Here is a 23,606-nt window from a genome sequence, read left to right on the forward strand (position 1 = left end):
GGGTGTGTTCTGTCACTGCTGTCTGTCCATGCCAGTGGCTGGGCGTAAATGGCTTCCTATGGCTTACATGTTCAAATCAGATTGAAGCTGGCTTCAGGGGAAATGCATCAAAACACAGTATTTCTCAAAAAACTACAGGATCAATGTGGATTGTGGCTATATCCATGTGTACACAGCTCCACAAACCAGCACTAGTAGCGTATGCAGCCTGAGTATACAACCTCAGTGTGAGGATGAAATGGGGAGAATCGTGTTCACCACCTTGAGTTCCTTAGCAGAGGCGGGATATATAACTTAACAACAAAATAATTCTAATGCCACGCAAATACCCTTTTATTTTCACAGCTTTGTATTTGCAGGCTTTTGAGATTATGCTGTGATTTGTACCTGGCTATTAATTTTTAAAGCTTTGTATTGTTTGATAGCAATATGTGCTGAGATGTTGCTCCGTGTTATTACAATATATTATATAGTTATAATATCTGTCGTTTTATATATTGTTTTACACAGTCGCCCAGAGAACCGAAGTTATTGGGCGACTGATAAATACAATTTTTTTTAAAATACAGTAATAACAATCTACAATTGACTATTTTTTAAAGCCCTCAAGACTCCAGAACTGTACAGTACTGTATCCAGTTCAGTGCAGAGCCCTCCTCTGCTTCATTCACTAGCACGCAAAAAGCGTCCTAATCGTACATCCCTCTTACGTGTAAAATAGAGACGCCGCCCCCTCCAGAAGCCCCGCCCGCCCTACCCAAACGGAACTCGGGGCGCGCGCGCTGGCCGCTCTAGCCGGTCTTTCTCTATGGTCGTGAGAGGAAAAAGCTAATCCGGAGAGGTGTTTTTGCTGCGCCTGCGTGTTACGCGGCTTCCTGAGTGGTTGGCGGCCGCGGCCATTTTGTGGATCTCTGGTTCCTCCTCTTCCCCCACCCCCACCCGCCTTCTCTCGGTCCTAGTTTTTTGCTTCTGCCGGGGGCCTGGACGTGAACGAGGGACCGCGGAGCTCTCGCGTTTCTTTACAAAAAAAAAAAACCCACCCTACTCCCTCCTTCTCGGTTGTCGGAGCCTACCGGTAGTCCCCTCCCTCCTCCGCGCGGTGTCCTGGGTCCGTCTGCGAGCGGCCCTCCTTCGCCGCGATGGAAGACGACGGGCAGCCCAAGACACTGTGAGTGGGGTTGGGGGGTGGATTGAGCACCTGGGCGCAGGTGGGCAGACCGGGGGCGGGCGGGCAGTGGGTGGTGGTGGAGGGCTCTGACAGGCGGGAACGTGCGCGGGTTGGCGCCTCTCTGGAGGGGCCGAAGAGGGTCGAGGGGGAGGGGAGTCGTGGCAACGAGCGGGTGGGGGGGGAATGGTAGGCAATTATGAGGTGATCGAGTAGGTCTCTTTAATGGGGAAGGAGTTGGTATGCTGAGGTCAAAGGGGGATTTGGGGGTCTTTGGGGAGTGGGGGGGGGGAAGATAAGCATGTTATTGAGGGGGAAGACAGTTAATTGGAGCCAGAGCTACAACACAAAATGGTTTTCTTTGCGACATTGCCGGAATTGTGGGGCTGGGGATTGCCCGGTGGAACCCCTTTCCCCACCTCGGGAAGGTTTTGGGAAACGTTTTCCGTTCTGTAGCTCCATAACTCATAGCCCTTGGTCCCTTGTCAGGGTAACGTCAGTCCTACGTGGATGTGGGTCCTGGGCCCTCCTGCCAAGGGTTCACGAATTCTCTTCTCGCCAAAAGGGAATTGGGAGAAGATGTAATTCGGAACAGAGCAAAACCCCTCACGCTCCACGAGGCGCGGGTCTCTTCTGTGCGATCCTGAACACTAGGGCTGTTGTAATCTTTTCAACAGGCTGGGTTTAACATATGTTGAGTTTGGAGTTCTGTGAGGCATGGGGGGGGGGGAGCCTTGGGTCAGTGAGGCTTCCGTGTCGGAAATCGTGGCCAGTAAAACATGAAGGGGAGAAAGGTCAGTAGGTAGAGAGGTGTGGATGCAGATATGGGTAATCAGATCCTCCCGAGACCTGTTGGGTGATGCATATTGGATAAAATATTGTGGGGGCAGCATTCTGAATTCAAGAGAATAAAGCTGAATAGTCAAGTGAAAGGGATGTCTTTATGATTCAAAAACCCTGAGTGAGGGATAAAATTTACGTTCCATGCAATATAAGGTTCTTTTTGTATTCATAAAACAGAGATAATGTGTCTTATGAACCGTATGCTCACTGTACTAGAAGGCATATTGCAAGCCAAACCCTCTTTTCCTCCTTTTTTGCAGAATAATTGTTCTAAACAAAATGTTTGCTGTACTGTATTTTGATTATGATCAAGTACTGTAAATGATTTTCGTTTTGGCTCTCATATCCCACCTCTGAAGTGTGAGAGGAGAGAGAAATGTGATAACCAGGCAACATTGGTAGTGGGGTTTCTTGAGCAATCAGTGTATAAATGAGGTCACCGCTTCTTTGTCTAATGCATGTAAACATGCTTAAAGCATTTTAATAATAATAATAATTTATTATTTGTACCCCGCCCATCTGGCTGGGTCTCCCCAGCCACATTTTAAGTAAGCTACTGATGAAGCAGAAGCCGTTTGTTCTGTGCTACTTAAATTTTGAGGTAGTAAGCTCCGGAGCTAGCAAGTTTAGTGCTGTTAGCTATGTTGGAAGCATCATGTTGTAGGGGAAGGAAGCAAGTAAATACAAATGAGCAGACTTACAGTATACCGGTACATAATTTGTATCTGACTGTTGAACATACTTGTGGAAATAGAGAACGTTGTTACCCTCTAATGTAAAAAATCTAGTTGCTCTTGAAAAAATGTTGGATGCTCTATGCAGTAATAATGGAAGGTAATGGACAACCTTCTATTTATTTTTTAAAATATCACAAGATCTCAGGGCAGTTCACAAGATAAAATACAAGATAAAATAAAAACCTAATTTGCAATCTTTCTCCAATCATTTAGCATTTTTTCTTTTAATATTTTAAAATAACTTTCTACCATGGTCACTGGGACAGTATATATTTTTTAAAGTTTGGAGTTCCTCAGGATTGTGATTATATCTTACATTGTACAAGTGTTTTTACAAGAAAATGGGCACATGTTCATCACTTCTATCCTGGACTATATCCTTGAAAGTGGAAGACTGCTCTAGTACTGATTTTGAGGCTAGCTTCAAAATGTTCTTTGTAATTAAACAGATTGTAGTTTTAATTTAAGTCACTGATGAGTTGGGTGTATAATCATTCTGTACGGAAATCATGACTCAGCTGCTGTGGTTCACTCAGAACAGTTTTTGCATGTCTGTCTTCCCATCCTTTTCCCAGTCCACAAAAGTTAAGAAGTCAATCAAACATTATTTACTTGGCCACTTTGTCTCCACTCTCATTGCATGCTTGAAACCAACTCTGGTTACTCTGAATCTTTAGAGAACAATCTTAACTTTAATTGAGAGCCTGAGTTCAGAATGTCACTTTTGTGGTATAGTGGAAGAGAGAAAGGACAGGATGTGCCAGGGTAGTGGGATACTAAATATAACTAGCATGCAGCTGACAAATGTCCACTGAGTTATCTTAAAAAAAGTTGAATAAATGTTTGAAGTGTCAGTATTAAGAGGGATTGTGTGCACACATGCTTGAGACTAGAGCATAACCAGATGCTTGGTATTTTTCTCTTCTTGGCAACAAGTTAATCAAGTTTTTATCAATGGGAACAAGCAAGAAGTTTGGCAAAACTAAATTTATGTAAAATTTTACCAAATTTACTTTGCAGGACTCCCAGTGATATAATTGATTTCGCCCCCGTACAGGAGTATTTCTGATAGATTGAAAAGCTGGAAATCAGAGCTGGAAAAGTACCCAGAACCCAACTGCAGTTGGTGTTATCGTCATCCTTTGAAAGCTTATTTGAAGTTAAGTTTCACTGAATTCAGTGGAATTTACTTGCGAGTAAAGCATGTTTAAACTGCACATTGTTAGAAAGCATACAGAGGTGCTTATTCACTCTCCCCTCTTGTAGCTGCCATACTTCTTGAAAGCCTGGATCAGCACTATAAGCTCTTACCAGTTTACTCTGTTTTCTGTGCCAAAAGAGTATGTGCACAGCTGCCAAAGTTTTGCACTTTTTCCTTTCTTAAGAAACTGGAGTACAACACTATGTTAGCTGTCTGCCTTTGGCTCACATTCTGTCTTCTGGCCTTAAGGAGAGAGAAAACGTGCAGCCATCCTTGTACTGTTTCACTGAACACTATAATGGCTATCAGTCCCAATTGAACAGCCTTGCAGAATAGTGATATATATAGCTGGTGTATGCACTGTGTTCAAATTCCATTCTGCTAGAAAGTTAGGATTTCCGTATGTGATGTAAGAGGAATAAAAAAAAGCAATGTGAATGAGTTCTTTTGTATTTAAAAATTGGCATGGTTTTTGTCAACTGCTCTGAAAGAATTCATGAACTATAATAGTTATGCTCTGAGCTATACTTTTGCAAGCCATGAATTTACTTTGCAATGCTTGTAGACAAATCATTGATCTTTTTTTGCCCTGTAAGGGAGAATTTCCGATGGATCCAAATTTCTGAGAAACAGGGCTGGAAAAATAGCAAGCATCTGGTTCTGTGGGTGAATAAAATTTGTGCCTGTGAATGATGTATTGAAATGTCTTGTCATCTTTTATAAAAGTTATTTAAAATAGAAAATTGCCATTTAATATTTGGTTGTCTTAGAGACAACCTTGGGCTTAGGACACTTCTGTGTAATGAATGTCCTAGGGTCAGGTAATCCAGAGTTCTTCAACCTCTGGTCTCCAGATGTTGTTGGATTACAAGTCCTATTCTCCCCACCCAGCTTTGCTGATGGTCAGGAATATTAGGAGCTGTAGTTGAGCAACATCTGGGGACACAAGTTTAAAGAAGGCTGCAATTCCTAGTGATCCTTCATGACTTACATACAAGTCATGGAGTCAGTTCCTAACAATACTGGACCAAAAAGTTAATGAACACTTTAAATGTATTGGCTCATATAGTAATCTAGGCAGGGATTTCTTGCCACAACAAGGGGCACACAAGGGTCCAAGATGCATAATGTCAAAGGTGACAGTGGAGAACAAGAAATTGTTCAGTAAATCAAATAAAAGTAAGATCTTTAAGAGCTGTCCATTACACGACAGCAGGAGGCATGAAAGAGGTTCTAGGGCTGGGGTAGATAACCTGTGAGCCCTCGGATGTTGGTGGCCCGATCAGCTCCAGCCATCATGACAAATTCAACAACATCTGGAGAACCATGGGCTAATCACCCCACTTCTTGGAGCTGGGATAATATCAGCATGACATTGAGATGAGAGCAGGTGAATAAATTCTTTTTTCTGTTTCCTAATTTAGTTTTAAAATTTATTTTCAATTTGTGTAATTTCCCATTGGTAAGATAGTACTGACCAGGGTAGGCAGGAGGTGGAGCTACATTTGCTGGTAGATCTCTGGCCGATTTGTAGTGGATTGGCAAGGATTTCTAGCTTTTCCGGTTTTTTTAATAATAGCAACAACAAAATGACCCCTCTTCTCTGTTGAAATGAAAAAGGTTTTGGATAACCAGAAGTGGATTTTTGTTTGGAAGGATTGTGAATTGTGTCCCATTCTAGTACTCAAAAGAAATTACTGTACTCTGAATTCTTTAATTCTAAGTTAATGAATTTGATCCAGACTAAATTCCAGACCAAATTGGTTGACTTTAAGCTCCCATTGCAATAATGTGATTCTACTTATTCGTGATTAACTTGTCCCATTGATTTCCATGGAATTTACTTTCAACTAATTTACAGAGCTGCTGGCCTGGAGGGAGTTTGAATTAGGCAGAGATGTCTCTCACCTGACTAAGCTGGTCCTCCATTGAATGAGTGGCTGGCTAGGAGGCCCACTGTCAGTACCTCCCACTGGCATGATGTTCTGAGGATGGAGGTGGAGCTGAACTGACTCAGCATACTGATCCAGTTTCATTGTCATTTCATAACCACATTGGACCACATAACTACACTAGACTGGAGCAGGTGGAGCAATCAATTTTAGATCATTCTGCCCACTTCCTTCCGTTGCAGCTGCCATGAGTGACAGGGCTTCAGGTGCAGCAGTGGCCCCACTGCTCTGTAAAGCCCTGTCAGCAGGGGGTGGGAGTTTGGATTGTGCCCCAGTCTGGATCCTGGCATATGTTTTTTGAACCAGGTTCTGGTTGGTGTACCTCGGGGTTCTAGTAAAAAAGAAGCCTGGAATCTGTCCACAGTGCAGACTTTCACTTTTAAGATTTATTAGCTGCTGTATACATGGTAAACTTGTTCTTCAAATGAAACATTTCCTAAACATCTTAGTAATTTTCACATTGTTTGCCAACAAATTCTGTTTGTTTTCTGCTGTAGAGGACAGTGTATTAAATGAATAATCTAGGATTCATTTTGCTGGTTATAAATTGTATACTTGTATAACAAGTAACATGTACCACTAGTACACAAAATTTATTATGCCAGTTACATAGAGTTATTTAGGTACAGTGTCTGAGCCTAACAATGTTCACTTCCAAGTGAGGTAACTGTGCATAGAATTGTAGCCTTAGTTAGTTATGTAGTTTGAATTATTTTTCCCTTCTACTAGATGGAGGATGTATAAATGTTTTATTTTACATGCAGCAACAGTACCTAGTATTGGAACCTATATATGTCAGAATATAAACTACTCCTGTTATCTATCTAGGTTTCTATACTATGCCTGTCAATGCAGCATAAGTGATGTCTCATGAATTAGGGAGACAGCCTATAGAGGTATAGTATTTGCCTTTATTTCATTATTTATGGTTTTGCCAAGTTAATTATGTATTCTTATAGGAGATGGCTTGAAAAATATTTTGTGCTTCAAATATTCTATTACAGCGTTCCTTAAGATTACAATATTCATTCAGAATAGACATTTCACCAGTTGTCAAATGTATTCTTTAAATTGTTTAAAAAAAAATCAAAACTGATATTGAGCTTCTATAGGCTGGCTTCATGTTACAAACTGTTTTTCTCAGTTGAAAGGGATTCATTCAAAAGCCAGTATGTGATTCATGGGTAAGGCTTGCAAATTAGTCTGCATTGAATAGCCTCCTTACATTTTCTGTTCGTTTTCCACATGCCTTCCATTTTCTTGTGTGCGTGTTTTTTGATTTTTTAAAAAAGTATTTAAAAGTATCAGGGAAGATATGTAAATACTTCATATATATTGCTTTCCCTCCTAAATGATCAAAATGTTTCTGCTATTTCTCAGGGTACTTCATAAGAACAATGGGAGCTGATATTATTGACCCTGTGTTACAAATAGTGCCCAATCGGGGGGGGGGGGGGCTCAGCTGATTGTAATTTGCTCAAGGCTGGTCACTGAAATCATACTGTAATTAGATTTAAGTCAGTGGCATTTATTTTACAGAACAGTTATGGGAAACATTTGGCCCTCCAGATACAACTCCCTGGCCACCGGTCATGCTTCCTGGGGCTGATGGGAGTTGTAGTTCAACAACATCTGAAGAGTCAAATATTTCTCACATCTGTTATAGAACTTCCTGTGGTGTTGCAAAGGATCTCCTCTTGGGCACCCATTCAAAGTATCTACCTGAAACACATCCCCCCCATAAGCTTTTTATTGGACATTGAGGCTAAAAGTTATATACAGATTGAAAGTTTGCATTGTATATATTAGCTGGACTACATAAGGGTAGTATTTTGAGTTAGGGCCCCTGACACCTTCAGAAGCTAGCCTTGCCTCTTGCAAGATTCCTGGGAGCGCTTGAGCTGATTTAGGATCACTCAGTTGTATGCAATCCCCACTACTGTCACAGGGCAGAATTGGGTCTGATCTGAGTCTGATTGCTTCACCTATTTGAGGCTGGTGTAAGCATGGAGTAGGGCTTCTGCCTGTTGCCTGCTTTCCACCCCAGCTGGCATGGGCTGCGGAACTGAGGATTACTAAAGACTGATGGTATGTGCACATAAAATACTGATGCTTCATGGATCATGAGAAAAACTCTTGTACTAGTTAGCAGAAGCAGTCACATTATAGTTGAGCTACATCAGCCTTGCTTGATACACATAATATAGTATTTGTACTACAACATTTTGACAACTGACAATAAGGCCAATAGTTTCTGGTTGTCATATTAAAGGCAGACTAGTTTTATGGAAAGGTTGTTTAATTTGGACCCAGAGAAATCTCAAATATTCAGCTATTATGACCTGCTGTAGACCTAATTCAGGGGATCTCTGAACTGTAGCTCAGTGCTTGAGAGTGGACTTCCTTACCCAATGTAGAGCACATTTTCTATTCCTGCTTTAATTGAGGTTAAGAGATATTTGAAACCAGTGTTAACCACCTCAGTAGCATTACCCACAGTTTTGCCAGGATCCATAACCTTCTTTCAACTTCTATTTGTGGTTAGCACTAACAATGACTAGTGCTGATGTATGTTTTAATGGCAATTAAGTTGGATGTGAGTGGAAAGTTGCTCTAGAGAAGGGGTGGAAGCCAACTCCTGATCACCTAACCTTGGCTAAGAGATCTCCAGTGACATACCTGCAGTAATATTCCGCACTGCATATTATGATGCTGCTGTTTTAGAAATAGATTCAAAGTGGTATTAAGAAAACTGTTTGACTTATTACTATGGATTTTTATTAGGAGCAATAGTAGCATACAGGTAGTAGAATAAGCTTATTTAGTGCTGCGTTAATGGCCAGTGGTTATGGAGAAAACCTTTTTTACCCTTGGGAAATGGCATGGGGCTTTTCAGCCCTTGGCAGCATTTCATTTATTATTTCTTTACATCATGCCTTTCCTCAAAGGAGGTCAAGGCAGCATACATAGTTCCCACTCCCTGAATTCTTTAGGTTGATATACGGTGACTTACCCATTGTCACCCATTGAGCTTCATGGCTGCGTGGGGATTTGAATCTCTCTTTGATCCTATGTCAGTACTTAACCCAGCCTTCCCAAACCTTGGACCATGGCGCTGTTGGACTGCAAGTGCCATCATCCCTGTCCTTCGGCCATGCTGGCTAGGGATGATGGGGGTTGTCATCTAACTCATCCCAGATTGGGAAAGGCTGCTTCAACCACTGTATTACACCACATTGCCTCTCAAATGAAGTTGAAATTTATTTTTAGAAACCTGTTTTATTTTAGTATATGAATCGCTTGATTGTAAATTGTCAGCACTTTTCTGCTCTAAAAGTATAGTTATTTCTAACAGAAGTGAAGGATTGTATCCACCTAAGACCTACTCAGAGGAGATCTTAGTCATAACTAACTATGTTCATTATTTTCAATGGGACTACATCCAAATTTTTCTGAGTAATGTTTTCCCCTTGGAAGGCACCCATACAGAACCAGCACACTATTTAAATTTCCTTGGGTTAAATAAAAAAAACTCTGATGCATGCAAGTACTTTTTGAAATGAAAATGGCACTCCTGTGCATGCACTAATTTCCATTTAAAAATTATTGTGCCAAATATTTTGAATTTGGGCCTTTAGAGGTCCATTTGTTGGATTCTGTGGAGGTATCTTTTGAAAAAGAAACTCAGGAAAGTATTGGTAGCTTCCATGATTCCTGCATATGCCCATCTCTGAAACTGTAGCCTAGTTTTCCTGTGCTCCACAAGAATTAAGGCAGGCATGGGAAACATGTATCTGGCCAGATGTTACTCAGCCCCAGCTCACATTATCTCTGACCATTGGCCATACTGGCTATGGTTGATTGGAATTGGAGTCCATCATCATCTGGAGGGCCACAGGTTCCTCAACTCTGTGTTAGGGTTTATGTAACAAAAAGCAACATAACTGATCAGCATACTTGTGATACTTCACTGACAACAATGTTAGTACTTACCAGTAATCGATGGACTACTTAATGGTGTGTTCATAAAGTTTATTAACAGGTGCTATATTTTCTGCTTATAAAATTGATAGCTGATATTTCAATAAATTGCACAGATTATTTTTTGAGATGAATGATGGGATTAACATTACCTTTTTTGTCTGTCTAGCTATGTAGGAAATCTTTCCAGAGATGTGACTGAAGTACTTATACTTCAGTTATTCAGCCAAATTGGACCCTGCAAAAGCTGTAAAATGATAACAGAGGTAAGACTCTTTCAGTCTAGTCTATGTCAGTATTGTTTCATTTTAAAATTCAAGTAATTATTGATCCTGCTACCTAAAACATTTCTATTAGGGCTGCAGCAGTTAGTGATGATTGATTAATTGAATCAAAAAATCTTTTGGAAATGTGCCTTTTAAACATGCACTACATCTTTAAAATATTATTTTTAAAATTTTTAGCACATAAAAGTGCAGAGGGAGGCACAATCTTCCCCTTTCTCCTGCTCAGGAGGAAATGCCTCTTTTAAGATGGTGTCCATTATCTATAAATTATATAGATTATCTATATAGGATGTTCTTTCCTGTGAAACAATTGTTGTATGCAAATGAATTCATTTTTAATCAATTAAAACATGCAATTAATAACTAAGATTTCTTTAATTGCATAATATTGCTCTGACAGAAGGAATTTAAAAGATTTAGGTAAATGATTTTCAGGTCTGGAAACAACGGATGTAAGTTATTGTATGCAATAATAGTTGCATCTGAAGTATGTATGCTAAACATTTTTATTTGAAATACTTGAGATACATGATATCTCTTGTACCATATTGATAAACACTACTATCCTTGTTTCATCAGGGTAATCAAAGTATGTTCCATCAGTTACAGTCATAACTTCACAAACAAAGCCAATATATTAAGCTTTGCCTGTTCTGGGATTCATTGTGTGACTCTGAGCAAGTTCAGGATCTGAGTGATGCTGTAAAAAGAAGAATAAGTCCAGGATTTTAAAGCATTATCATGCAAACACCTTTATAAATCAGATATACAGTACAGTGGAATTTTTTCGTCTGGCGGTTTTTTCGTCTAGCGAAGCGGCAATGACAGCCGCGCTCCGCTAAACGGAAAAAAAGACGAAAATTTTTCGTCTTGCGAAGCAGCCCCATTGACTTTTTCGTCTTGCGGGGCAGCTTCCGCTAGACGAATGCTGTTCGTCTAGCGAGGTTTTCGTCTAGCGAGGCATTTGTCTAGCGGGGCACCACTGTACAATATCCATTGTTGGTCCTAGATACTCTGCTGACCTTTCTTGCTGCCTGCTGTGCCCCCACCCCAATGCTTTTCACCACTGCTGAATATTTATCTTGTTTCACTAAAAGGCCACTTGAAAATAAAGAGGAATCAAAGTCAGGCTCTTTTTGGACCTAGAAAAGATAGGTGCTGCATGCCATTCCTATTTTACACCCTCATTTCTGGCTTTCATAGCTTCAGGAAAAGACTGTGCTTTTGACATGGCAACATACCTTACATTTTGATGAACCTTTTTATTGTTTCCCCCAAATAACCATTGCTAGATTGTTTGCTTTTAATAAGTACCTTGAAACTACGCTGGACATAATCCAGTAAAAAATACTGAAATCTCATTGAAAATAATAAAGAAATTAGTCTTGATCAACTTTTGCTAGTCCTATTGTGTGTCTGGGTATTCAGTGTCAGTGAGCTTACTGTTCCCCAGAGTGGACATTATTTTGAGTCCTACATTTGTTGGAGTTGCCCCAAGCAGAATTTTGGAATTACTTCCTGCTGTCTGTACTCTAGTTGTCAATTCCAGGGGCTGAGGTATTGCACATTTCCTATTGTTGGGGACATCTCCATTGACAAATCTCTCTGCAGGCATGACAGGGAGTCTGCAGTGGTGCAAGGGCCATCCTGCTGGCAGGTGTCTCTCTTTTCTACAATTTTAGGCCTTCTGGTGGTGGCAGATATGTGTGTGTGTGAGAGAGAGAGAGTCCATTTGACATTCAAAAACCAAATTACGGCTTCTGATTGGCTGCAGGAATCAGAAGCCGTGGAAGCCCCATCGGACGTTCAGGTTCCAAAAGAACGTTTGCAAACCGGAACAATCACTTCCGGTTTGCGGTGTTCAGGAGCCAAAACGTCCGAGTTCCAGGGCGTTCAGGATCCAAGGTACAACTGTATTTTACTGTGTTTTATATATACTGTAAGCTGCCCAGAGTAGCTGGGTATTATTATTATTATTCCCCTATCTGCAGATTGCTAGATTGCTAGGTTGGTATATTTTGCTGTAAGACCCCAAAGTTCAAACTTCTAGTCTGTATCTTGGTTCTGTTACCTTGTAAAAGTTGCAAATATTTGTTCGTCCACCCCCAAAAATCTGGACCCTGGGAATTATGGGTGCTTGAGGTGCTACATGTGCATAACCAACTCTGTCTCTTTAGCTGCAGGAAATTGACCCCAGATATCAGGCAGAATTTTTCCTTCCATAAATATCATGTCTGAGAATTCAGTTTTTAAAGATTATGTGAATGAATGATCAAAGGCTGCATAGCCCAATCTAATAAAGGCAATCTTTATGCCAAAACAGACATTTGTGCACAGGTTTTTTTCTGGATCTAGTCGTAAGTGTGCAAAAGTGTGATAAACACTGTGTGCATTAAGTGTCCTTCTGTTGGATAAGTGCTGCATTTATACCCACCACATAGGCTGTGCCAATTTTGACAGCACTACTGACCTGTGACTGCTATGCCTCCCTCCCCCTCAGCAGGTGATCAAGAATATTTCTGCTATCAGTACTATCTATTGGGAAGAGCAGCATTGTTATGTGCTGCTGTCTAGTTCAGGTTCACAGGGAAATGTTATATCTTAAACAGATAGTGTGAAACAAATGGACAACCATTCTTAAGGTTATTTTATAAGCGTGTGTAGTAATACTTCCTTTTCTAGCTTTAAGTAATATATTTTCCTGGATTTTCTTCTCAGCAACCCGATAGCAGAAGGGTCAACTCTTCTGTTGGATTTTCTGTTTTGCAGCATACAAGCAATGACCCTTATTGCTTTGTGGAATTTTATGAACACAGGGACGCAGCTGCTGCATTAGCTGCTATGAATGGGAGAAAAATTTTGGGAAAGGTACGTTGCAAAAAAAGAAAAAGAAAACAAAGAATGACACATAGCAAATGAAATGAATAGGTTAATTTATGATCCATGGCAAGCATTTTTGACCATGTTCTTACTTAGAAGTACCTTGAAAATTAACGTTGGTTGCTGTTATTATTGGAATAAGTCTATATCTTGATTGAATTTATGCATGTATTCTAAAATTATGTTTGTACTGATACTTTTCTTTTTTTCAGGAAGTAAAGGTTAACTGGGCAACAACACCAAGTAGCCAGAAAAAAGATACATCAAGTAAGTAATGCTTGTAACAATTCTACCAAAATCATCTATTAAAGTACAGTGGTACCTCTAGTTGGGGACACGATCCATTCCAGGGTGCCATTTGCACCCCGAAAAGTCCGCAACTAGAGCAGCGCTTCTGCACAAGCGCGGAGGGTGATAGAGTGCTTCTGTGCATGTGCAAAGCACGCAGAATGCTTCTGCGCACGCACGGCAAAACCTGGAAGTATACACTTTCGGGTTTGCCGTGTTTGCAAGCTGAAAAGACACAACATGAACCTAACGCAACACGAGGTATGACTGTAATAATAATAATAATAATATTTATTATTTGTACCCCGCCCATCTGGCTGGATTTCCCCAGCCACTCTGGGCGGCTTCCAACAGAAATCAAATACAAAAATATCAAACATTAAAAACTTCCCTAAAAAGGGCTGCCTTCAGGTTTTTTCTGAATGTCAGGTAGTTGTTTATTTCCCTGACCTGTGATGGGAGGGCGTTCCACAGGGCGGGCGCCACTACCGAGAAGGCCCTCTGCCTGGTTCCCTGTAGTTTTGCTTCTCGCAGTGAGGGAACCGACAGAAGGCCCTCGGCGCTGGATCTCAGTGTCCGGGCTGAATGATGGGGGTGGAGACGCTCCTTCAGGTATACAGGACCGAGGCCGTTTAGGGCTTTAAAGGTCAGCACCAACACTTTGAATTGTGCTCGGAAACGTACTGGGAGCCAATGCAGATCTCTCAGGACCGGTGTTATGTGGTCCCGGCGGCCACTCCCAGTCACCAGTCTAGCTGCCGCATTTTGGATTAATTGCAGTTTCCGGGTCACCTTCAAAGGTAGCCCCACATAGAGCGCATTGCAGTAGTCCAAGCGGGAGATAACCAGAGCATGCACCACCTTGGTGAGACAGTCCGCGGGCAGGTAGGGTCTCAGCCTGCGTACCAGGTGGAGCTGGTAGACAGCTGCCCTGGATACAGAATTAACCTGCGCTTCCATGGACAGCTGTGAGTCCAAAATGACTCCCAGGCTGCGCACCTGGTCCTTCAGGGGCACAGTTACCCCATTCAGGACCAGGGAATCCTCCACACCTGCCCTCCTCCTGTCCCCCCAAAACAGTACTTCTGTCTTGTCAGGATTCAACCTCAATCTGTTAGCCGCCATCCATCCTCCAACCGCCTCCAGGCACTCACACAGGACCTTCACGGCCTTCACTGGTTCTGATTTGAAAGAGAGGTAGCTGGGTATCATCTGCATACTGATGAACACCCAGCCCAAACCCCCTGATGATCTCTCCCAGCGGCTTCATATAGATATTAAAAAGCATGGGGAGAGGACAGAACCCTGAGGCACCCCACAAGTGAGAGCCCAGGGGTCTGAACACTCATCCCCCACCACCACTTTCTGAACACGGCCCAGGAGGAAGGAGCGGAACCACTGTATAACAGTGCCTCCAGCTCCCAACCCCTCTAGCCGGTCTAGAAGGATGTTATGGTCGATGGTGTCAAAGGCCACTGAGAGATCCAGCAGAACTAGGAAACAGCTCTCACCTTTGTCCCTAGCCCGCCGGAGATCATCGACCAGCGCGACCAAGGCGGTTTCAGTCCCATGGTGAGGCCTGAATCCCGATTGGAAGGGATCCAAATGGTCCGCTTCTTCCAGGCGTGCCTGGAGTTGTTCAGCAACCACCCGCTCAATCACCTTGCCCAAGAATGGTAGATTTGAGACTGGGCGATAGTTGGCCATATTGGCCGGGTCTAAAGATGTTTTTTTAAGAAGCGGTTTAATGACCGCCTCTTTCAGCGGGGCTGGGAAGGCTCCCTCACAGAGGGAAGCATTCACCACCCCACGCAGCCCATCGCCCAGCCCCTCCCGGCTAGCTTTTATAAGCCAGGATGGGCAAGGATCAAGGAGACAGGTGGTTGGTTTCACTCGTCCAAGCAGCCTGTCCACATCCTCGGAGGTAACAGACTGAAATTGATCCCACGCAACTGGACTAGACAGGACTCTGGCACTCTCCCGCCCTGGCCCTGCTCCCACGGTGGAGTCTATCTCTTTCCGAATCTGAGCGATTTTATCCGCAAAAAACTTTGCAAACGCATTGCAGGAGATCTTGGGGTCCCTACCAGGCCCCGATGACAAAGGTGGCTCCGATAGATTCCGAACCACCTGAAAGAGTCTCCTGCTGCTATTTTCCGCAGATGCAATAGAGGCGGTGAAGAAAGTCTTCTTTGCCGTCGCTATCGCCACTTGGTAGGCTCGACGTTGAGCTCTAACCTGTGTTCGGTCGGATTCAGAATGGGTTTTCTGCCACCGGCGCTCTAGCCGTCTCAACGATTGTTTCATCGCCCTCAGCTCCGGGGAAAACCACGGGGCTGTCCGGGCTCCATGCAACCGGAGAGGGCGCTTCGGAGCCAAACAGTCAATAGCCCTGGTTAGCTCCACATTCCAGCGGGCCACCAGGGAATCGGCTGAAAGGCCATCAACATGGGATAAAGTATCCCCTACCACTCTCTGGAAACCATTTGGATCCATTAAGTGGCGGGGGCGGACCATCCGAATTGGAGAGCTGAGCTTATGCACTTACTGCAGTTTGATTTTATATAGTAGCTGAATTACTTCGGTTTTATAATCTCCATAGATACTCTTTGGCTGAATAAGTTTAATTACAGGTTAAATGCAGATGTGACTTGTAAATTTAAACACAAGATTGTTTGAATTGCACCCCTGTTTACACTGAGAACTAAAGTGCTGGTTAAGAGAAATATATTTAATTGGTTTTTGCTTTCCCCCCAGATCACTTCCATGTGTTTGTGGGAGATTTAAGTCCAGAAATAACAACAGAAGACATCAAGTCAGCATTTGCTCCTTTTGGTAAAATATCGTAAGTATCCTAGTTTGTATCTTAATTCACTAATACAGAGCAAGTCATAATACATGATTGTATTTTCTTCTTCAAGTTAAATGTCTTTCACTTTGTTTCTTTAAAGTCTTCTTGATAATGGGCAGTGGGTGGGGTACAGTGATCTTGTGTGTTTCTTTGCATTCAATTATCCCCCCACAAAAATTAACAAGGTCTCTGCATCAAATCAATTGAAAGCTGCATGCTTTTAACACCTGGTATGTTTGGTGGTGAATGGGTTACATTGCTGGCAAGAAAACTGTGTTTTGGTTCTTGGAGTTTACATAAAGTTGTGTGTTAGATACATCAAAGTTTCTTACTCATCTGATAATTTTGTAGATAGTGTTGAACTGCAGGCAAGTTATATAAGGTAGTGTAGAAAGCAATAAAATCTAGTAGTGTACATTTATCATTTTGACAAGTAGTGGTGCTATATTTAGAATTCATGCATTTGGAAATTAAACCAAACGTTTTGGTAAGTTTAGCAGCTTTCGTTTGTAGTGGTGCACAAGTGTGCCCTTCTAAAACAACCTTTTATTTTTAGTCAGTAGAAATTGGGAATAGATTTCCAAATAACTATAGCTTTTTATTTGAAGATTTTAAACATTGCAAGCGTTCCTGTTAAGTGCTATAGCATGTCTGTCTCTTTTGTTGCATAATCTAGTTTCTTCAGAGGTTTTCTTCTATTGTTTTCTTTGTCCTTTTAACAACACCAAAACAAAACTTGAACATCTTGTGTTACTTTACAGGAATATATTTCTGCTTAAAAAAACAATCTTTTCTATATACACTCTGTACATATTTCCAATTGAAACGTAAATCTTATTTTGTCTATTTTGTTTACTTTGCTTTTTATCTCAATGTGGTAAGTAGTACTGTTTGCGAGCAAATATAAAAAAGGTTGAATACAGGTTGCTATTTCTCAATCTTTATTTATACCTGAGACCTGCAGTTTTTCTTAAGTCCAAGTCACAATTAAAAGTAATAGCATTCTGATTATTTTGCAGAATTGCTCATAAGAATGGACAGGATCTTGAAGCTAACTGCAAGGAACTGTGCACACTGGAACTCAGTTGTAGATTTTTCTCATTTCTATTTATTCTTATTATACATTATTTATATATACATATCTTAGTATTTACATTTTAACATTCTATATTCAGTGCAGTTCTATATTTCCAATCATTTTAACTTACTCACTAAAATTTATGTGTAAAATTTGTTTTTCGTACTGGTGTGCTTAGCATTGTTGTTAGTTTTATTCTCCTTTCTTAAATTTCTGAAAATGTCAATTTTTCAAAATTTACAGCTGCCCAAACTCCAAAATGATGGTAGAGAATTGACCAAGAAAAATAAAGAAATCTGTTAACAGGCCATGTATGCCTTTTAATTCCTATTTTTTTCCTCTTTTTCAATTTTTTAATATTTCATATTTTATATCACTAGGCAGAGGGCATTTATTTAGAAAATGCATGGTAAAAATAGTTAGAAATGTTAGAGTAATTTATAGAACAGTGAAGAGGACCCTAGCAGATAGAGTATTAGAAAAGGAAACTTTGTTCCTTTTTTAAAATTTCAAATCTGAACGTAGTTGTAGAAAGTGCAGGTTATATGGATAGGTTGCATGTTTATTACATGTTTTTTTTGTCCTACTGCTTTTTTTCTAACAGGCAAAGAAGCAATAGGGAGAGTTTAGGAATGGTTATAGTTATAGGGGTTATTGAGTTTATAATAGGGAAAATTATGCTCACAATACAGTGTGTGTGGTTCCTTTTAGTTTTTATTTTGAAAATATTTAATGTTTTCCTCATATAACTGTGCTTCTCTTCCCAGGGATGCACGGGTAGTTAAAGATATGGCAACAGGAAAATCTAAAGGATATGGCTTTGTATCGTTTTATAATAAATTGGTAAGCAATCAAAAACTTTGCCACTTGTTGACACTGTATGTGTTTGAGGTATTAATATAAAAAGGGCAACTTTCCAAATCCTTTAATTCTAGTACAGTAGTACCTCCGGTTGCGGATGGGATCCATTCCGGAGCTCCCAAGGTTTCCACAACCGGAGGTGCCTGTTCTGCACACACACACACGCATGATAGAGCACTACTGAGCATGCGTGCGCAGAGAAACCTGGAAATACACTTACGGGTTTGCCGCGTGCGTATCCCAATGGATACATAACAAGAGGGGCACATAAGTAGAGGTACCAGTGTAAAGAGACATGGCCCAACTTTCTTCTGCTATAAGGAATACTGTTCTGTGGAGGCAGAAATGCTCCATTCCATGAGTGGAATTTATATTTGCTTGGACCTGTGTGCACAAAATTTGAGTGCTCTGTCTATTAAGGAAGCAATTTAGCAATTCTGATACCCTTATCAGTGAATGATACCGAAGCATCTCCATTGGTATCTAGTGATTTTTAAAAAGTGTGTTAAGTAGCAACAGAGCACCCCTGTACAATACTTTTTCAGTAATCAGAGCTTCTTGGACTATGTATGTACAAAGTTTCAGATTTGCAGGTGTTTTGGTTCTGAAAACCGAATCTGTTTTGCTTCGTCAGGATGCAGAAAATGCAATTGTGCATATGGGTGGCCAGTGGTTAGGAGGTCGACAAATCAGAACTAACTGGGCAACACGGAAACCGCCTGCCCCTAAAAGTACACAAGAAGTAAGTGAATAAAGGAGGTCAGCTGGGGTGCATTGGTAAATGTGAATCATTTCATTGTTATGAAATGGAAAAATAACTGAAAAGCAGTTATTTAAAGTGTCATTTGTCTTTCAGATAACACAAAACAACTGAGATTTGAAGATGTAGTAAATCAGTCAAGCCCTAAAAACTGTACAGTCTACTGCGGAGGAATTGCCTCTGGATTAACAGGTAGGGATCGCAATTCTCTTTGTAACAAATTTATTGAAGCCATTGATCATAAATATTACTAACAGAAAATGTTTCTACCTTTAGATCAGTTGATGAGACAGACATTTTCACCTTTTGGACAGATTATGGAAACAAGAGCTTTTCCAGGAAAAGGCTACTCATTTGTGAGGTAGGACAATTATTACTATTTATTTGTGTCTTAAAGTAGTAAGGTATTTACAGGATAAAACATGAAAATGTTATCCAAAATCTACTGTCCTTAAAGAGAAAGGAAGAATTGAACCTTTAAAAGAAGATGTGGAGTTGCATTTAGAAGTAACTTGTTTTTGTCAAAAGAAGTGATAACATGTTGAATGGTGTGGGTGGTGCCCTTCATGTATTTTTTTAGAGTTTAGGACATCTATGTTGGAGGTTCTTGAACAGTTAAATCACTAAATCCCTGAATGCTGAGGATTCAGGTTCTACCTTATCTGCCATTGGACTTTTATTTTCTGTTGAAATTTAAGTTTGTAAGTTCATCTGGAAAGGGGCATGCCTGTTTTAATTGTGTTTGTTAAAGCACAATGTATATTAATAGCTATCATTTTTGCAAGCAAAGAAGTTTATTATTCTCACATCATTCTCTGTACTTTCATGCCGCAAAATACAGAGCAGCTTTTGCCGGCCTGGTGTCCATATAGTTTGGGCCACAGCACAGCTGGAATTTATGGGTTGGGAGCTGTTGTCTGAAACATCTGGTGGGCACCATGTTGGGGAATGCTTCTGTAGACAATAGTGTATGTTAACTGCACCGTTTCTGTGCATATGTTGGTAAAATCTGACTTCATGTTTTGTTTCATAGGTTTTCAACTCATGAAAGTGCAGCACATGCCATTGTTTCAGTAAACGGAACTACAATTGAAGGCCATGTTGTTAAATGCTATTGGGGTAAAGAATCGCCAGATATAAGTAAAAGCTTCCAACAGGTAATTGGATTGTTCGTATAGTGTTTCCTATAGCCTCTGCATGTATCTCTCTAAGTGATTGAAGTTAGTGCATGAAATCTAGATGTGACTGCACCATTTGCAAACTGTCCTATCGAAGTAGAAGGATGCAGTCCACTTGCCCCACAGTGTGTGTACTTTGCCCAGTTTGCTGAATGTGTATATAGGTCTTAAATTACTTGCCAATAAATTGCTAATTTTAGTTGATGGAGTCTGTGTCTATTTATATACTCAGTGTGCACTCTGTTGCTTCAAGTTTATTTAAATCTTAATCCTTTTTATAATCCCTAGGTGGATTACAGTCAGTGGGGGCATTGGAGTCAAGTGTATGGGAATCCACAGCAGTATGGACAGTATGTGGCCAATGGGTGGCAAGTGCCATCTTATGGAATGTATGGACAAGCATGGAATCAACAGGGATTTAGTGTGGAGTAAGTAATTCGTTTCACTAAAATTACTGTTGGCAGACACTTTTCTCAGACAGTTTAAACTCTGATCTGGAATATTTGCCTGTGCCTTACTTGGCATCACTGTTGTTCTTGGTTAAGGAAATTTACTGTCTCTAAACACCTCTCATACTTTATATTAGTGCTAATTTTCAACCTTGATGAAATGGGGGACATGAGGGTGATGTGTTTGTCTTCAGTACTAACTACTGTTGTTCTATGTCAGGGGTGGCCAACTCCCAAGAGACTGCGATCTACTCAGAGTTAAAAACTGGCAGTGATCTACCCCCCTTTTTAGGGTTCAGGTCAAAGTTTTTGAGTTTTTTCAGGGAGGAGGTAAAATGTTGAGCTTTTTTTTTTAGGGGAGTCACAGTTGTTCAGCTTCTTTGGGAGGAGCCAATGATACCTACCTGTTGGACGTGCCTGTTCTATGTAAATCAGCAGTTGTGAGGCTTGGGTTCACACACCCTGCAATTTTCATTTAAAAAATGAACTTTGGTTTGTTCAAACTATAGTTTGTCTATGAACCAGGAGGTAGGAAGAGAGCACAACAAACCTGACACTCACTGTTTTTTATTTGTTGTCATTAGATCTGAATGTATGCATAGTACTAAAGTCAGTATTTTTAAATTTAATTCTTTACAAAGAAAAACTATATTGATATAACCAAAATACCCTTTGAATTCCCAATTCACGTTACAACTTTTTAGCATCTCTCAGTTCTGGAATTTGAAAGTTGCAAAATAACAACACGTCTGATTTCCCCCAGTAAATAATTCATTCCTTTTTCTTTTCTTTTCTTATTTTAAAATCAAGTCAAACACCATCTGCAGCCTGGATGAGTGGATTTGGTGCCCAGCCTGCCCAGGGACAAGCAGCTCCTGTAATACCCAATCAGGCTGGATATGGTATGGCAAGTTACCAAACACAGTGAGCTGGGACTCTGTTTAGAAGTGTGATTTCAAGATAGGTTTCAATTTCCAGTGATTATTCTGAAGCCTGGAATATAGACATTGGCGGGGAGGGAGGAGAGAGAATATTTATTTTGAAAATTGAAAATGTTTGGAACCTTCTAGCACAGCATTTGCTTTGGTGAAGGACACAAATGTCTTCTAGTTATGCCTTTTTAAGTTTTGTGTTCATGATGGATATGAACATGTTTTCTTTATGTACAAAATTTAAAATAAAGTCAATAAAGACAGTTCTGACTACAAATGTTGGTATGTTAGGAAGAAATATTTAACAACCTGATTCTTAGATTACCATTCCATTTTTTTTTGTCTTCAGTGTTTTACATCACAGATTTTAAGAAAAATGACATTAAAGATGCTTTTAGTTGAACAGTAAATCCTGACGTTTTGGCTGTGGACCAAACATTACATCAAAGAAGACAGTGTTTTCTTCATTAACCACAAAACCATCATTAAGAAGACATACTCATGGAAATAGCTTTTTTTCCACAAATTATTTTTTCCCCATATGTTTGAAGAAACCGAAGTCTGGTATAAATATTTCAGTCTTTGCTGAAAAACAGTGCTATCTGCAATACTTGAGCAAACACTTGTTAACCACATTCAGGAGCATATTAAATCTTTTCAGATCTTGTTTGCTTGAAGTGAAAAAAAAAATTGCATTTCATTTTGGGGAAGCAGTTTTTCCCCAAAGTATGGTGCTTAAGCAGTCATACTTGTACTTTTACATAAAAGTTTGTACCTAACTGCAATGTTGCAAAAGCATGCTCAGAGATAGAAGTAGCAATGTAATTATTCAAAATAATACTTAATATGCTCTGCTGCTATATTTGCAGTGGATTGACAAGAATGTGAAAGACTGACACTTCCAAAGTTGGCTACTATGTAAAGTGACACAACTATACAAAGAGCCTTAATTCTTCAATACCTTTTGTCATTAGAAACCTGAATTATTTTGCTTTCTGTTACTCAGTATGTAAATATTTGGTTGAAAACCTTGTATACCTACTTGACGGTTCCTATAAGTTGTATAGTAACTGAGTGTTAAAAAAAATTGGGGATGTTTTTTAAATCTAGAAATATTTAGCCCAAGAATTTTTTTAACCAGATTGTTAAAATACCTTATTTTAGAAATTCCTCAATGTGCCATTTGGTTAACAGAAATGCAGTTGAAACAAGTATACTGAGCTGTGGCTTATTCTTAGTTAAAATGTTTTGGGTTTTTTTTATTTTGGGGTGGCTTGCATGTGACAAACCTGTACAGAGGCTGGGTTGTTTGTGCACCGAGTATTACTGGGATAAATCATGAAGTTGTTCAAATGGTATACTTGGGTTATTTCTCACTTATTTTGTGGATACACTGACACAACTGCCTCAATAAATTTTGAGTTGAAAACGAATGTAAGTTAGATACAATAACTGTGTGTGCTACCTACTACAGCTAGGGGGTGCAGATGTTTCATCTCTAAATGCGCTGAATGCACTGAAGCCCTCCACTTGGATAAATAGTCTGCTCCAGTGAATAAACAAAATAGACTTGCCTTTCAGTGGACACCAATTCTAGAAAAATACTAATCCTGAATAAGAAATGGATGTGACAAAAATCCCACATTACAGATTTAGAACAATTTGAAAATGCTTCATGTGTTCTCTGAGACTGTTAAGTGTTTTTTTTCTTCTGGGCAAACCAATCATCTTGTTACTTGGATAACAGTGAATAGGAGACTTTTTGCAGCTCAAGCAGTGGCTCGTCTAAATTGGTTTCAAGGGGTTTGTCAGCATTAGCACAGGGAAATCCCTAAACCCTGTGCTTTATCTGAAATATTCTTCAGGTGTTCTGAATTTCTGAATTGTGTTAAACCTGGGAAATAGGGCACAACTCTGTTGTTACAGACATACAAAGTCTAAGAAGATAGAATTACTTTTTTAGAAAAATGCTACTCCTGCTAAATAACATTTTGTTCAGCATTGAATCCATGCTGTAGCCGTGGCCGACAGTTGCTCCCCAAAGAGAATTATTATCCTCTGGTTTCTGTTTTACAACATGAATGTAACAGTAATCAGAAAAGTAATGAAATATAATGTCTTTCAGGAGTGATGGCATGTAGCTATAAATGTGTTTCCCAAGTC

The 23,606-nt window shown here is 40.2% G+C and overlaps 1 protein-coding gene across 2 annotated transcripts; it reads left to right on the forward strand.

Annotated features, from left to right (window-relative positions):
- Window positions 1-1,031: 1,031 nt before the first annotated feature.
- Window positions 1,032-22,881, forward strand: TIAL1 (TIA1 cytotoxic granule associated RNA binding protein like 1). 2 transcript variants are annotated; one of them, XM_033149522.1, is made up of 13 exons: window positions 1,032-1,168; window positions 10,049-10,145; window positions 12,885-13,034; window positions 13,259-13,313; window positions 16,092-16,179; window positions 18,031-18,106; window positions 18,759-18,870; window positions 18,981-19,076; window positions 19,161-19,245; window positions 19,918-20,041; window positions 20,351-20,490; window positions 21,322-21,413; window positions 21,793-22,881. In XM_033149522.1, the coding sequence occupies exons 1-13, from the start codon at window positions 1,140-1,142 to the stop codon at window positions 21,843-21,845; spliced, it is 1,197 nt and encodes a 398-aa protein (XP_033005413.1). In that variant the 5' UTR covers window positions 1,032-1,139; the 3' UTR covers window positions 21,846-22,881. The 2 variants fall into 2 exon arrangements, with proteins under 2 accessions (XP_033005413.1, XP_033005414.1); XM_033149523.1 differs by having other exon boundaries at window positions 12,936-13,034; window positions 21,322-22,876.
- Window positions 22,882-23,606: the final 725 nt, after the last annotated feature.

Source organism: Lacerta agilis, chromosome 5, assembly GCF_009819535.1.
Source record: "Lacerta agilis isolate rLacAgi1 chromosome 5, rLacAgi1.pri, whole genome shotgun sequence".
In the NCBI taxonomy this organism is placed as follows: Eukaryota; Metazoa; Chordata; class Lepidosauria; order Squamata; family Lacertidae; genus Lacerta; species Lacerta agilis.

Bases quoted from the DNA above. Each gene is read 5' to 3' on its own strand.
- TIAL1 (XM_033149522.1), top strand. From the start codon at position 1,140: ATGGAAGACGACGGGCAGCCCAAGACACT. The intron at 13,314-16,091 runs GTAAGTAATGCT...CTTTCCCCCCAG, and splicing joins CCAGAAAAAAGATACATCAA to ATCACTTCCATGTGTTTGTG. The intron at 18,107-18,758 runs GTAAGCAATCAA...TTGCTTCGTCAG, and splicing joins TATCGTTTTATAATAAATTG to GATGCAGAAAATGCAATTGT.